This window comes from Leptonychotes weddellii, chromosome 6 (genome assembly GCF_054177405.1).
Source record: "Leptonychotes weddellii isolate Sample4059 chromosome 6, ASM5417740v2, whole genome shotgun sequence".
Classification (NCBI taxonomy): Eukaryota; Metazoa; Chordata; class Mammalia; order Carnivora; family Phocidae; genus Leptonychotes; species Leptonychotes weddellii.
In genome coordinates this window covers 2,310,716-2,327,612 of record NC_138374.1, presented here as the reverse complement: position 1 = coordinate 2,327,612, position 16,897 = coordinate 2,310,716, and the positions used below count along the sequence as shown (strand labels likewise).

General features: G+C 45.7%; 1 protein-coding gene across 2 annotated transcripts in view; it reads left to right on the top strand.

Moving 5' to 3' along the window:
* Nucleotides 1-6,440: 6,440 nt before the first annotated feature.
* Nucleotides 6,441-16,897, top strand: part of GLRX3 (glutaredoxin 3) — a 31,772-nt gene continuing 21,315 nt past the window's right edge. The window contains exons 1-2 of one of the 2 annotated variants that reach the window (XM_081823289.1): nt 6,441-6,586; nt 11,963-12,071. In XM_081823289.1, the coding sequence (XP_081679415.1) occupies nt 6,498-6,586; nt 11,963-12,071 (198 nt within the window). In that variant the 5' untranslated portion in view covers nt 6,441-6,497. The remainder of the gene's footprint in view (nt 6,587-11,962; nt 12,072-16,897) is intronic. The other variant, XM_081823288.1, reaches the window with a different exon arrangement.

Genomic DNA, 16,897 nt, shown 5'->3' with positions numbered 1-16,897 from the left:
ACTGATGGAGTTAACCCCAAGGTTTGCTTTCCCCCGATGGAAGGACACATCCATGGAGGTGTCAACTTAGCTACTTCATCATGAGAACATGAACCACTGACTCATTTATGTTATATACATACTACAGGGCAACAGGGCCCATGCAGCGTGTAAATATCAGTGGTGTGCTTTTTTTTCCCTTTCTTTTTTTGCTTGTTTGGTTCTGGAGGAAGGAATTTAAAGTCAGTAGTGATTTCACAGGAAAACCGTCCCAGCCATTGAAAGCCGACAGGGGCAAGCCAGTTTGGAGACCACCGAACAGGGAATCCCTTCTGGATTTGAAGCAAACCCAGATTTGGTCCCCGCACCCAGAGTTATGTCATTCTTTTGCCACCCCCCCTCCCGAAACTGCCCCCGGACTTCCTGGAGAGCAGCTGCCGTAGGCAGTTGCGGAGGCTCCCGAGTCGGCTGGGTACAGGTGCCTTGAGCATCCTACATTTCTGCCCTGACCAGCCCACCAGATCTAGCGGGGGGCCATTGTGCTGGGCCAAAATTCACACAGCAACTCTGGAAAAGGTCCAAATATACATTTCAGATGACAAAACAGAATCCTGGTGTCCCTTTGTCCTGCACCTGGGGGAAAATGTCATTGTTCTGTTTCACAGAATAGAAAGTGCAGGAGAGACTATGGACTCTGAGAAACAAACTGAGGGTTCTAGAGGGGAGGCGGGTGGGGGGATGGGTTAGCCTGGTGATGGGTATTGAGGAGGGCACGTTCTGCATGGAGCACTGGGTGTTATACGCAAACAATGAATCATGGAACACTACATCAAAAACTAATGATGTAATGTATGGTGATTAACATAACGTAATAAAAAAAAAAGGTGCAGGAAGTGTTCAGGCCAACTTTCGAGGAATTTAGGCAAGGGTAAGATTGTGGTCATTGATTTAACTAAAGCCAAACGGATCAGCTTTCCAGGTTGGGATGGCATCTGCCGTGTGTTGAGAACCAGTGACTATGAGTTGTGCGTCATGGAGCTGTGTCTTTAAGGAACACATGTGTGTGTTCCCAGTGTTTCCCAGACCTCTGTACCCTGAATTTCTTCCATGGGCAGGAAGGGCCAGCTCCACTCACAGTGCCCATTGGACGCTCCAGACAGCCGTGACATCTCCATGCCAGGGCAGACCGTGAGAGAATGCCAAGGTTGGCGGGACAGAGGCCCATGCGTTCAAATGAGACCACACGGATGGGGAGCCAGTGTCTAGAAGGGTGCTTGCTGAGACGTCAGCTGTGGGAGCCACACAGCCCGAGGAGCTCGCCTGGTTAAAACTTCTTAGCTCTCTTAAGAATTACTTTTTTTTTTTTTTAAGATTATTTATTTGACAGAGAGAGAGACACAGCGAGAGAAGGAACACAAGCAGGGGGAGTGGGAGAGGGAGAAGCAGGTTCCCCATGGAGCAGGGAGCCCGATGCGGGGCTCGATCCCAGGACCCTGGGATCATGACCCGAGCCGAAGGCAGACGCTTAACGGCTGAGCCAGGCGCCCCTTAAGAGTTACTTCTGATTGAGAAGTGATCTTGTTTGTGACACCAGATCAAGTTCATCTGTGTCCTTAGTTTCTTAAAACTGAAGCAAGAATTATAAATAGGAGCAGAGAATTAACACCAAATGGACTTAGAGAATACATACACAGACACACATGGGCACACAGACAATACTGTAATGTAGAAGGCTGACCCAGGACAATAGGCAGCTGCGTATAGACATACACAGTGATTATGAACACTCATCATCAACAGGGTGTCCTGGACTCTGCACCTGCCGTGATCACACCTGCAAACAAACACGCATGTGAGCGTGCAAGTGACAACGGCGTTCTCCTCTCCCCCAGCCCTGCCCTGGCATGCCTTCCCTGTACAGTACAGACCTAGTAACTGTTACAGAATGTCAGCTGAGAAGCGGGGCGGAAGGTGCTCAAAGTTGGCAGGTCAGGGAAAAGCACCTGTTTGGTGGATCAGCAGAGTGTTTACAGATATGAAACCAGTTTGTGTAAATTCTGAATTGTGGCCTCTCTAGGTTGCATAAAGGAGCCACCAACAAAGGATGCTCCTTGCCCAGCCTGAGGAGGCAGCTGATGCCACCTACAGCCTGCAGACTGGCTCTGCATCCGATCCAGCCACCCTGTCTGGCCCTCCGTGGAAGACAAGAGATTAGATTGATGCTGGGGAGGGAAATGGGCAGTCAATGCTCAGGATGAATTTTTTTCCTGATAAATTATAAATAATTAAACATGAGTTTAAAAATTATCTGACTAAAGTGTTTTTGGAGATCGCAGTAATTGGATTAAGATTTGTGAATACATTTCTTATAAATATATTTCTTCTAGAGAGCACCTTATGAGATATGCCCATGTCTCTGTGTGTGTGTGTGTGTGTGTGTGTGTGTGTGTGTGTGTAGCAAGCCCAAAACATTCAACCCAATTCTAGATTAGGTTAGCGGGTACATGGTTATCCATGTAGTCGTATCTTAGGAGAAACCAGATTGCTGCGGAATCATCAGATAACGCACACTTCTGAAAAGAAATAGAATGTATTTTTATTGGCACAGCCAAGATGAAGTACGTCTTGAAATCTGTTTTACAAATAAACTTGCACATAAATTGTCCATTCACTGCTTCAAAATCTTTTTTTCACGTTTGAGGAGCTGTCAGGGGTCCCTAATAAACATGAGTCTTATTTAGTTTACTGGATATGTAATTCTTCTTTTCTTTGAAAATAATTATTTTTCAAACAAGTGCAGCAAAAATACAACCAATAAAAATCTAGCTATGACAGCATAAACAACCTTGACAGCCAGCATATACATAGAGTTCTTCCAATAAAAGCAGTTTCTGGTAAGGAAAGGAACACAGAAAATTGGCCGACTGGTGCCGAGATCCAAGGCTGGGGTTCCTAAGGGTTGACAGACAGACCCTCACAGCCTATTCCCATTTCCCTATTGGGATAGCCCCTGACTGTTGGGGACAGTTGGAGCATCCCACCTGCTGGCATATTTCAACATAGTTTGTGAGACACCCTCCCCAAGGCCCATTCTTGAAGGGGCCACCAAAGCTGTTGGACAGTGGGGTGAGAAGTTCCTTGGAGGGCTCTGCAGGGCAGGACACAGACCCTCTGCCTTTTGGTTCTCCCTATCCTGCATCCAGCGCTGTGGTCTCTCGAGAGGGTGGTACCAGGGCGATGGCAGGGCGGGGGCACAGGGATTAGGGTGGATTTCGCAGAATCTGGCCCAGGGATTCTCCTCTGGATTTTGGTCACCTCTAGTCCACCTGTCGGGGCTCTCTGGAAGTGCCTTATTTGGGTCCTTCCCAGCCCTGCACCCAGTGGCGGTCACTGTGCCCCTTCTTAGGAGCCCTGGCCACCAGTGCGTGTGGAAAGAGCATGAGCCCGTGGGGGGAGGGGGGGAGGAATGGGCTCCTGGGCATCCCCAGCCAGGTGCAGACTCCTCCTGGTGAGCTCCATGTTCGCGGGTTCTCAGCAGACGTGCGGGTGTTCATTTATGCTTTTTATAGTAGCTGGAGAAGATGTTATCCCAGCTTGAGAACAGAAATTAAAATATGTATCCTTCAGGTGCAAATCTACTGTACTTACAGTTTTACTGTTTCTCTGCAGGGGGGCTCCATTAATCTTGTAACAGGGAAATTCCTAAGGAAATTAATTCCCTCCAGTTGGGGTTATTCTCAACTGGTCTTCAGGGGCGGAGTAATTGGAATTTAAGAGTCTCTCTTAAAAGAAAGGAAACATTGGCCATTTCACTTGAATAACAACACTTTTTAATGCCATGCTTTGCCCATTAAAAATGCTGGCTCCTTCTCTCCCTCTCAGTACTCCTGTGTCTCTGGGCTCCTTGAGGTAAGGTTTACAAACCCCTGCCAGGCGGGGGTTTCGTTCCCTGTCCTCCACAGTCCTCCTCTACAGTGACCCGGTATTCCTCTCCACCGTGGCTCATTGGCGTCTGCCCAGCACTCGGCCCTGTGCCCTGCCAGGGAGTGACACTTGGCCCCGGGAAGGAAGGATGTGTCATTAAAAATGCACAGCTAAAATATTTCCTTGCCTAGGGCGCCTGGGTGGCTCAGTTGGTTAAGCGACTGCCTTCGGCTCAGGTCATGATCCTGGAGTCCCTGGATCGAGTCCCGCATCGGGCTCCCTGCTCGGCAGGGAGTCTGCTTCTCCCTCTGACCCTCCCCCCTCTCATGTGCTCTCTCTCTCATTCTCTCTGTCAAATAAATAAATAAAATCTTTAAAAAAAAAAATTTCCTTGCCTATTTAGGAGCAGTAAATGTTAGCTGTCATTACCTGGAAAAATAATTATACCTCCATCTCTCTCTCACACACTCCCTCCTTTAAAATGGGGTCAACTTACCAACATCAAGTGGGTGGAGCTGCTTTGCTGCCAGGAAGGCCCCCTTGCAGCTCTGTCTGGAACTTTGGCTCTCCCAGACCAGGATTTCAGTCTTCACAGCCCAGAACCCAAGCATGGGTCCCCACGTTCCAGGTCCCTGAGCTGCCACACAGCACCCTTGGGGAAACCTAACGTCCTTTTCAGGGCTGTGCTGGGAGAGCTGTTCCTGGTTCCTGAATGAGCAGGGTCTGGAAGCCTAGGAGAGGCTCCTACCCAGGGGACACTTCAGGTAAAATGTCACTGGGTTCCCAAAGGGGATGCCCTGAAGGAATAGGACATGGCTACGTGATGCTTACCTACGAGGTCAGCAGAAGTTCAGTGCCTGGGATGAACACACATTGGGGACATTGGTCAAAATCAGCCCCAATATCTTGCTTTCCTGTGTCTTTGAGCTTTTGAGCACCAACAGGGGCCTTTGGGAGAGCCAAGTCCAGAGTACTCTGCAATAGGCTACACCAGTTTGATATGATAATGAGTTTTTCCCTTTGGGTGCAACATGCTTAGAGAGAGGACAGGGTATTAACAGCACCTGGGTGGGATGGGGTGCCGTGGTGGGGCACCAGATGGGTGTGAGGTGGTAACAGAAAGCCTCGGGCGAGTCTTGATGCTGCCCCTTCCTTGCTGTGGGTCTGGTTGTTGCCTTAGCTATAAGGTGTAGGTAGGCAGTGATGTTTTTACATAAATACAGACACATGTTGAAGGCTTTGGCAGGCTGAAAATCACCACGGGCATGTATATATGGTACAGACCTGTAGCTCAGACACAACAGCCAAATACTGCTTGGGCTCAGGGCCCAGTGGAGTGGTATTTGTGGCCAAAGTCAGAGCATTTTAAAGCTCAGAGGTAAGCTTCTAACCGTTGGGCCTGTTGATGTCAATAGTGAGAGCTGCAGAGAGAGCAGGAGGCAGAAGTGGAAATGTAATCTGGGAGTTTCCCTAACATTCTTCTTTGAAAGTAGATAGGTGTTCTGTAGCTGGTGTGCGCTGCTCTCAGCAAATTCCATTTGAAGGGAAAGTCAGAATTTTTAAAACATTAGAGGGAGTAAATACTGCTGCTTTTTGAAAAAGAATCACTATAGCACATTTCCCTAGCGCATTACAATTTCATTAGTTTTTAAATTACAAAGCCAGTCCATGTTCTTTGAAAAAATGCAAATGATACTAAGAAGTACATGATGTAAAAAGGGAAGATCCTCCCTTTGACTCCCCTCCTTTCTGGGGGCGAGCTCTCCTAACACTTTGGAGCATATCCTTCTGAAGACCTTTTTTTCTATGCTACGTTCATCTATATATAGCTATGCTATTTTATTTACCTGTAATTCTGTTTAAAATGGCCATCGGAGTATATACATCCTGTTTTGCAAGGTGCTGTTCCCCCCACCTTCTACTGCATTTTTATATAGTAATCTCTAGATTTTATTTATTGAAAAAATAATTTCGTGTCACGCGCAGTTGTAAGGAATAATACAGAGAGATCCTGTGTACATTCTCCCCCAAAGATGACATCTCGCAAAGCCATAGAACAAAACCACAACCAGGATGTCGATCGACATTCACGCCATCCGCCCCTCTTCTTCGGATTCCGCAGTGTTACTTGAATTCATTTGCGTGTGTATGTGTTTTGTCCCATGGATTTTGCATATGTACCACCACAGCTGGGATACAAAACAGTTCCTCGTGGCTCTTACTGCATGTGATCTCCCACTTTCAGTAACATCCCGCCTTTTACTTAATTTCATTTTAGGTTAAAATGTCATCTCGTTGAGCGTCCAGACCTCGTGACTTCACCTGCACTCCGCCACACGCGCGCACGCCTTCTCCCAGCGGCTGTAGTCGCCGCCGACGCGCTGTGGACTCCCGGGTAGGCGCAGAGACCCGGGGAGCCGGGAGCACGCGGGCCCGGCGCGCGGGCACTCCCCCGGAAGCCCCGCCCCGCTTCCGCGCTCGCGGCGGGCGCAGGCCCGGGGCGGGGCCGGAGGGCGGGGCTTCCGCCCGCAACGGCCCGAGGCCCCGCCCCCGCCGGCCGCCCCGCTCGATTGCTCCTGTCTGGCGGCGGCAGCATGGCGGCGGGGGCGGCTGAGGCGGCGGCGGCTGTGGCGGAGGTCGGCTCAGCCCAGCAGTTTGAGGAGCTGCTGCGCCTCAGAGCCAAGTGAGCGGCGCGGCGGGCGGCAGGGCTGAGGGGACGCGCGCGGGGAGCGGCCTCTCGGGCGGCGGCGGCTTGCGGCCCGGCTCCTTCGCGCCCCGCCGGCGGGGCCTGTTGGGGCGGCAGACTTGTGGGGTCCCCGGCTTCCGATCCCGGCCCCCTGGCCCCAGAAGAGGAGCGGGATGGGGGGCCGAGCTCGGGCCCCGGCCCGGCCCCGCCCCGCCGTCCGGCCTGGCGGCCCCCGGGGCCTCCGGCGACGCGGTGACTCAGCCCCGGGGCCGGGGGGGGAGGGGGCGAGCAGACCCCGCCGGCCCGCGACCCAGGCCCGGCCCCGGCCCGCTTTGTCAGCGGCCCGCGGTCCAGGGAGGCCTAGCTGCTGGGGCGACGGTGCCCGGTTGGCGCCGAGCGTTCGTGGCGCCCGGGGAGTCCGGCGGTGCTCACTCTGTGCAGCTTACCTGCCGGCTGGGGTCGGCTCTGGTTTGGCACACGTGCTTCTAGCTGTCGGGCCGCCTTGGAGAGGGGACCCGGGGGCGGGCACGGAGACCGTGCCGGGGGAGGGGGGCGCTTACGGGCCGGTGTTCCGGGGCGGTGCCGCAGCCCGGAGGTCGCCGGGCCCGGGAGCCCTGCGAGGACCGGCCGGGAGCCCCAGGGTCCGATTGCCTGCGAGGCGGCCCCCAGCCCTGCCTCTAACTAGCCTGGGAAGCCCTGGGCAAGTTTCAGAACCGGGCCTCAGTTTCCCCAGCGGTGAAACGGATGAGAGTCGTGGCTGCGTCCGGGCGGGGCGGTGGGGGGTGAACGGGACGATGCGGGCGCCGTGCTGGGCTCGCGTGCGGGAACGCTGGCCCGTAGTCTCTTCAGCGCGGAACCCAGTGCCTGCGTGGCGCTCCCAGGCGGGGCACGCTTGTGGCCACAGCCAGTGGCATTTTGCCCCCCGAATTTGAAGTAGCGGCAGGTAGTGCTCCGCTTGGGAGAGCAAGTGGGACCGGGGAGTTGTCTGTGTTGGAAACGGAGCAGGGCGACAGGTATCTCCATACTCTGGTTGGTCACGCTTTACGGAGGTGACGGAGTTAAAGGTGTTAACCAGAGCAGCCCGTTTGACATTTCAGGTTTACTTCGAAAATTGTTTAGGGGGGAAAAAGGGGGGGGGAATGACCATTACTCATTGATGAAGGGTGGGTTGTGATTCATCCAACACTTGCGTATAGGCAGCCCAAGGAGGGACGGCGCCAGAGGTGGACTCTTGAAAGGAGCCGGGCTTGTGTGCACCTGCCCTTCCTGAATGTTTCAACTTACTGTCACCTGAAAGACTCTTTTGCCTCGTGTGTTGCACATTTTGGTTTTTATGTTTCATTTTTTATCTTAAAAATCCTTGAAATCACACGGTCCATACGATTTGGATGTATTCTTCCCGGTGGTCTGTACTCGAAGTGATCCAGAAAACAGCATGCCTTTTCCGTAGTGATTAGTTGAAACAGGGCACCTGGAAGTGATGGATGGCATCTTGGAAGGAATAAATCTCTGCCGATTTTGTGAAAATGAAAGCATTGGAAAACATTAAACAGTACTTGTTACCGTAATCATTTAAAAATCTACTTCCTAAATACCATTTCTCAGTTTTAAAATGTTATGTGAATTGACATTTTTGCGGGCACCTGGATGGCTCAGTCGGTTAAATGTCTGCATTCTGCTCAGGTCATGATCCCCGGGTCCTGGGATCCAGCCCTGTGTCAGGCTCCCTGCTCATCTGGGCGTCTGCTTCTCTCTCTGCCTCCCCCGACTTGTGCTCGTGCTCTCCTTCTCTCTCTTTCAAATAAATGGATAAAATCTTAAAAAAGAAATTTTTGTTTTGCTTAAATCGTCTCAGGTGTTTGTATATCACTGAAACCCTGGTCTATACAGTGGGGGTATTAATACCCATTTGTAAAATACTTAAGAGTCTAGCATATGATAGTATTTAATAAATTGTAGCTGCTGTTACCTGCAGACAAGTAACTGCAGCAGCAGAACACCTAGTAATAATAGAGAAACAGCTCTTCATTGAGCACTAATTATTTTGTTGATGTACAACCAATGTTCATTACATTGTCTAAAATCATGTTAGTTAGGATTTGAACCTGGCCTTTAAAGTTTTTCCTCAAACAGTGCACCATGCAAGTTGGGTTATTTCATGCAGACATGTAACCTGAGAGGGTAGCAGCATTTATATTTGTTTCAGGTTTATGTCCTTATGCTACTAGGCAGTGTGTACTTAGAGAGCTGAGCATCTAAATAGGAGGTTGTTGTGGATAATGTACAATTACTATTAATGTGCTTTTATTTTTAAATATTTTTATATTTTTGTTTGATCTTCCCAATATCCCAGGGTATTAGTTATTTCTAATTTATTTTGTTTTATTTTTAAAATATTTTTAAAAGATTTTATTTATTTGACAGAGCGTGAGCACAAGCAGGGGGAGCAGCAGGCAGAGGGAGAGGGAGAAGCAGGCTTCCTGCTGGGCGGGAAGCCCAATGTGGGGCTCCATCCCAGGACCCTGACCTGGGCCGAAGGCAGACACTTACCCTACTGAGCCACCCAGGCGCCCCTAGTTATTGCTCTTTTACAATATGGAAGTTAAGATTGCACATTTAAATTATGATTTAAATTACTCTTCAAAACCATGTTAGTAGTAATGGAATTTAAATTGTGTGGGTATACCTTTTTCCTTTTTTTTAAACTGTTAAGAGTATAATTAATACACAATAGTATATTAGTTTCAGATGTTATCTTTTTTGCATAGGTCAGTTCATACTGTTAAAAATTTGGTAACATTTAAATTTAAAAAAATATAATCATATTGTGAGCATTTTTCCATGTCATTACAATTCTTTGAAATATGATTTTTAATGACTTGATAATATTTTGTTATAGGACCATTAAAAAAGCTTTAGTGTTGTTGAAGAATTGATTCTTCCTGTTATTTGGCTGTGTAAGATAATGGGAAGGTGTCTTTACTCCTTAGGATAGATACTTGACAGTGTGTAAGAAATTTCTGAAAGGTTCCAATTTAATTTTTACCAGTAGGATATGGAAATGCTTGGCTCCTTCAATCTTTTTTTTTTTTATCATGGAATATTATTATTTAAAAAGTCTTTTTTCAGTTTAGTTAGAAGTGGTATCCCAGCTTTTTTAAAAAAAATGAGGCATTACTTACATACCATAATAAAATGCACGGATTTTAATAGCTAGGTGTGATGAATTTTAACAGTTGTACATACACAAGTAACCACCATTCAAAACAATATAGAGCCCCAGAATGTTCTTTAGCTCCTTTCCTGTAATCCCCGCCACTGACCCACTCTCTGTCACTATAGGTTAGTTTTGCCTGTTCTTTGTACTTTATGTAAATGGAGTTACACAACTCATGGTCTTGAATGTCTGGGTTGGTTTCCTCATCATGTTTTCAAGATGCATGTTTGCATGCATCTATAGTTGGTTTCGTTTTATTGCCCAGTAGTATTCTGTTGTATAAATATACAACAGTTTCTCCAATTTGTGGACATTTGAGAGCACGAGCAGGGGGAGGGTCAGAGGGTGAAGCAGACTCCCCTCTCAGCAGGGAGCCTGATGCAGGACACATCTGACATTTATTTGTAGCTTTACCCATTCTTGATTCCTTCACTCCTGACCCAGAGGAGGCTGTCCCTTCCCTCATGGTGAATTCTCTGCTCTTAGATTTCCCCTCCTGCCGCCCCCGAAGACCTTTGCATCCTCAGCCTCTCGTGTCTTTATGCTTTCCCTCTCCACTTGCACTACCCTCTATGAAACAAACATAAAGATTTTCTTGTATTAAAAAGAGCGCAAATCCCTTGATCCTGTCTCTCCCTCTGCCTAGGACTCTCTCTGTTCACAGCCAGATCTCTTCAAGTGTAGATTCGTAGCAGCCTACAGCCTCATCTTAGATTCAGTCCCCGCATCCTGCAGTCTGACTCGTGCTTCTTCTGCCCTGCAGCATTGCTGGGGCCCTTCCAGCTGCATTGGATGGTTGTCAGTTCTTCCTTCTTAACATCTTTCTCTTGACTTCTGGGAGGCCCTTTAACCTTGCTGTGCTTTTTAGGCTCCATTTTCTGGTCTACTGCCTGGGTTCCTTTTCCTCCATCTGTCCTAACTTACTGTTGATGAGCCCAGAGGCTCTGACCTCTGTCTTTTATCCTCTAGGGTAGGAGAGCTTGGTGCCAGCTCCATTTCTTGATTCCCAAATCTATCTGCAGATGAAGCACAGACTTCTTTCCTGAGCTCCAGACCATCACTAACAGCCCCCACCCCTCTCAGGCTTCCTTTCCTCTCAGGTTAGCAGCTTCTATACATGATGCGTGGCTCGTGCCACCACTAGTCATCAGTCACTGAGCCAGAAACTTGGAGTTGGCTCTAGACCATGCTTCCAAGGTCACCAAATCCTGTCCCTCCTACCTCTGAAGTCCTCCCTTTGCTTCTGCTCGCCAGGGCTGGGTGGGAGGCTTATGCTTCTCGTGGCTGTACTGTTTACAGTTGGCCACTCCTTTCCTTGCCCACAGGTTAGTTGTCCTTAGTTCCTTTCTCTATGTGACATATTTTTCAATGTGTTTCCTTCCTGGTTTTTCAGATTTTTTTGGTTGGGGATAATTATAATTTGTACTTAGACTCCTATAGAAGGGTTTTTCAGTTCAATATGAAGATAGACTTAAAAGATACCTTAGCCAAGACCATTTTATATGAAAATAGTTGATAAGTACATACTGAGATGCCTAAGAACTTAGTCAATAATTTATTAATCCACTGTTCTGTCTGTTCATACCATCAATTTTTAGAAAATCTTTTGTGGTAGAATATAAAAAAAGCCTGTCTTTGTGAAAATCAGTTCCATTTGTTTCCCTTGTTTTCTGCCTGTGTGCCTTCCATTTTCAACATTTTATTCCTGTTCCTATGGTCACAGTTAGAGCCCAGCATCACAGTACTGTGCTTAAAACGTGAATACCCCATAGTACCTGTGCACCTGTAGCCATTTGTCACAGACGTGGTGCCTTGGCTGCAGAAGTCTAGTTTCCACCTTTCCTAAGGGTCTGAAAACATAATTGATTTATATGACTATTAGTTGAGATGGATGAATATTTAGAACCACTTCATATGAGCTAAGTCTTCACTCAAGAAATATCATTAACTTGAAAACTCATCCAAAAGATTACCAAGACCTTGTAATAAGCCTTATATTTCAGTCTGGGTTTAATACGATAGAATTCTAGCAGTAGAAAAACATTTCAGGCAGTTCTTGTAAAGATTGTTTTGGTAATAGAATTTAATCGATGTCAGTATTTCCTTATTTCTAAAGATACTGTAACTTTAAAAGATTGCATTTTGATGATTTCCAGGTCCCTCCTTGTGGTCCATTTTTGGGCGCCGTGGGCTCCACAATGTGCTCAGATGAACGATGTGATGGCAGAATTAGCCAAAGAACAGCCTCAAGTTTCGTTTGTGAAGGTATTATATTTTTGGTGTCACGTCTTTTATGAGGCAGATTGCATTTTATTAACATAAGGGAGGAGGGATTTGGAATTCCACATGTTTATAATTGCTGTTATTTTTTATTATTTTTGCAGTAGATTATTCTTAAAAACCTTAAAATTGTTTTGCATTTCTCAAGTATGAAATACTGTGACAATAACCACACTTTCCCTAACATGTGTGTGGTGGGAGGACAGAACTAGTAAATTGCAGGATGGGTAGTGGGGATGTTCGCCAGCAGAAGCAACTAGATCATTCACTGTGGATCATCGTGTTTTGAATATAGTAAAAATATTAACAAAGCTTGCTTCATTGAAGAGCAAGGTGTGATATGGAAAGCGAGTAAAGGAAGGGTGTGTGGAGGCTGCTAGGAACCAGGGGAACAGGAAGAAGCAACTGTCTTGGATCACGTAAATGCAGACCTAGAGGAGAAACTGAAAGCTTTTCTGACATTTTTAGGAAGCAGAGGAGAAAGGAATCGAGCATCTCCTTGCCTTGCCTTGTTTCCGCGTGGCTGTGCACACTCTACATTCCTAGTTTGTCTCTTGGGTGGGCATGTACTAGGAAGGTGATAGTTGAGGCTGTAGATTAGCTCACTTGGTTTAGCACATTTAATGCTGTCAATTAGGACTTAGTCTTGGTTAGAGGCAACAAAGCCCAAATAGGAGTCAAGAATCTTAGAAATGAATTTTTGGGAAGGGAGGCACACCCTGTATTCAAAGACTTGAAATCCTTAGGATTTAAAGAAACAAAAAGTACCAAATCCTTATTTTTTAAAACTATAATTAGTGAGTTCAGAGCACATGTTGGCAAATATACCCATTTATGGGGCTAAAAGTGGTATCTTCTGTATTTTCCATTTTTTATGTAAACTGAAAACAGAATTCTGACAGGCTAATTCATCCGTGTAATAGGTGATGTAATTTTCAGGCAATTTCTATATAGGTAAGTGTGCTTTGAATAGGTATTGCAGTTAGATGTCTCAAAATCAGAACAGCGAAAGGGGTGTACAGTGAGAATGCTCCCCCACACCTTCCCTGCCAGCCCTGGTGTCCCACCCTGTGAAGAAGGGACTGCTTATATTAATTTTGCATGATTCCTTTCAGTGTTTTTTTTTTTATGAAGACAGAGCAAATATAGATGTAATAGTTAGCTTTTTAAAATTTAAGGACTCACTTAAAATTCCAATGAAATGTGTAATGTAACCTTAGAATGTAACCCTAAAATGTCCAATATAAATAATATAGAAGGAGACATTAAAACTGCATGTTTGGTCAGTGATAAAAGATAATGATTACCAGTGAAATGAATGATTAAACATTTCAATCATAAGATTAGTCAAGATGATGGTAATTGTTGCATGTCTGCTTTTATGTGTATAATGTTTCTGGTTTAGGTAACACATTGTTCTTAGCTGCCATCTGAATGATTTATTTAAGGCAACTATAGAATTACTTCTCACATTGATACCACACTTGGCAGTGAGATTTTAAGTTGTTCAAGTGCTTAAGTGTCTGAGTAAGCCAGGGGTTGGGAAGTCTTTATCTGTCGGGGACACCTGAACCTGAGTGCACCTGCTGTTCGTGGGAAGGCTGACCGCATGAGGTGGGTAGTTCTTCCAGGAGGCATTACTTTCTGGAAATTTACTCTGTGGAGTAGTTTTTCTTTTCTCCCCCCCCCCCTTTTTTTTTTTAAGGATTTTATTTATTTTAGAGAGAGAGCATGTGAGTGGAGGGGAGCTGCAGGGGGGAGAGAGAGGGAGGGGGAAAGAATCTCAAAATCTCAAACAGCTCTGCACTGAGCATGGAGCCTGACACGGGGCTTGATCTCACAACCCTGAGATCATGACCTGAGCTGAAGCCAAGAGTCAGACGCTTAAGCGACTGAGGCACTCAGGCGCCCCAGCAGTGTTTCTTTTAAACGGCAAAGATAATTTGCATGGAGTTTGTAAGGTAGGTAATTTAAATGATGAGTAAATAAGTAAAATATTTGGGAGATCTGTTGGCATGCCCCAGTAAGAGAGGATGCAGTTCATTTAAAGAGAGCTTTCTTTTGTTAATGAGAGCTTTTGAGCCACCTAGGGTAGGGAACTGATGTTCTGCCACCTCTGTGTCTTTTAATTTGATTTCTTAGTTTTTTTCTTTCTATTTATTTATTTATTTTAAAGATTTTATTTATTTATTTGACCGAGAGAGAGAGCGAGAGCAGGAACACAAGCAGGGGGAGCGAGGGAGAGGGAGAAGCAGGCTCCCCACTGAGCAGGGAGCCCGATGTGGGGCTCGATCCCAGGACTCTGGGATCATGACCTGAGCTGAAGGCAGATGCTTAACGACTGAGCCACCCAGGCGCCCCAGTTTTTTTCTTTTTAAAGATATTATTTATTTGAGAGAGAGAGAGAGCATGCACGCACGAGCTGGGGGCGGGGCATAAGGAGAGGGAGAGGCAGACTGCACTGAGCAGGGAGCCTGACATGGGACTCGATCCCAGGACCCTGAGATCATGACCTGAGCCGAAGGCAGACGCCTAACTGACTGAGCCACCCGGGTGCCCCTAGTCTGGCATTTTTGACTTGTGAATTATAGAGATCAATTGATTCTATAATTTAAATTTACAAAATCATTATGTAGGTGATCTTAAACATGATGTTTTTAAGAGTTTGAGTGTAAAGTTTTGTGACCATAAACAATTTCTTATTTTGTAGATGATGGAAAAGCAATACCTGAGAAAAGTGAGCATACATTTGGCCTGAGTAGTTCCTGCTCATTGGAACAGGTTGCTGAAAGGCAGGACTCTTAGGTTTATTGCATCTGAATGAGCACGCTCTCGCCTGTACTGATGATGTAGTGACAGAGTGCTTGAATGCTCCCCGGCACCATGTCTGTGCCTTGTGGGGTGGCACTCTCCTGCGCTGGCCACCCTGTCTAGACCTACCTGAGGCTCTGGGCCCCATGCCGAGGTTTGCCTGCCTCCCAGGGCTTAGAGGAGATACACAAGTTATTCTTATTGCTAAAAATCTTATTGAAAACTTAACATTTGTTCAGAATAAAATTAAATGGCTAATTAAAATGTTACATGCCCTTTTCAAATTACGTTAAGTCAGTTTGTTAGCACTTTTATCTTTAACTAAAATGGGAAAACACATTTATCATTTAATCACTTGTTTGAGAGAGAGAATCTTTCAAGATCTAGTGTCTGGTGGCAAGATAGGAAGGAGGAAGAGAAGCACAAGGCTCTTTGTGATGGGAAAGTTGGGTACCATTAGTTCTGTTCGAGGTCCAGATCAAATTCGTTTTTTTATAGGAGTGGCCATTCATTTTTACTTTACATTTGGTTTTATTATGACTTAATTATTGAAATTTTATTCAATTTGTTTTTTATTATTAAATTTATTATTTATTTTTCTTCAAATGAAGGTTGTATGTTTAGGTGCACAACATGATGATTCAATTCAAATCCATTTTATATGAAGTCTCCTGTGTACTCCTGTGGCTTTTTTTTCTTTCATCTCCAAAATTTGTGCCATTGGTTCAACTATTAGAGAATATCTTGTGTTTTTGTCTGTTCTGTCATTTAATTCCCTGTTTTGATTGGCTGTTTTTTTTCTTTTTTTTTAAGAGAGAGAGCACTTGGGGGGAGGGGCAGAGGGGGAGGAAGAGAGACAATCCCAAGCCGACTCCATGTCCATCACGGAGCCCAATGTGGGGCTTGATCTTACAACCCTGAGATCGTGATGTGAGTCAAAATCAAGAGTGGGACACCCAACCAACTGACCTACTCAGGTGCCCCTTGATTGGCTTCTTGACTAGATGGTGGGATACTTGAAATAGGGACCTTTACTTTACCTTTTCATTTTTTTTATTGCTTTCCTTTGTGTAGGTGGCTCCCACCTTCTATGTCAGCCTCCCCCACCCCTCTTCCAGCTTGGTATTCTGATCCAGTTAGGCTGTGGTAATCATCTTACCTTATAATGCACTTTAGTACGTAAATTCTCAAAGTCAGGCTTACCGGCCACCTGGTTGGTGAGGTTTGTACCACTGTGTTTCATTTCACAGTGATCTTGTTTGTATAGTACCGGTGTACTTGCATTTTATTATGTCCATTGTAACTTCAGGTACGAAGGCAAAGGTATAGAAGGAGTTATATATTTAAATTTGTATTTTTTGATTCTCAAAAAATGGGAATTGTTTTAGTTTGATTTATTCTTGAATGTGTAAGCATCTTAAAATACAGTTCATAGTATTTAATTTCTAAGGGTCTATATAATCAGTATAGATGATTTCTATATGGTTATAAAAATGTTTAATTCTAAATGTCTGTACAATTAGCTTGTGTAAACAGACAATGCAGGGCAATCTCCAGAAGGGAACGACCAGCTGTGTAGCTAGGTACCAGTTAGCTGAATTCCTATTTTTCAGCAGCAGAGAATACTGACATGATACTAATAATACTAATAATGGCACTTAAAGAGAACATATGTAGGATTCCATTTTGGGGGAGCTCTATAAATGCCTCTCACATAATTCAAGTAGAATAGCTAAATCTTAAAAATATTCTAGTTTTTATTTATGCTGTCTTGATAATAAAATACTAATAATTAACAAAGTTTTTTTTTTTTTTAAAGATTTTATTTATTTATTTATTTTGAGAGAGAGAGAATGAGAGACAGAGAGCACGAGAGGGAAGAGGGCAGAGGGAGAAGCAGACCCCCCGCCAAGCAGGGAGCCCGATGCGGGACTCGATCCCGGGACTCCAGGATCATGACCTGAGCCGAAGGCAGTCGCTTAACCAACTGAGCCACCCAG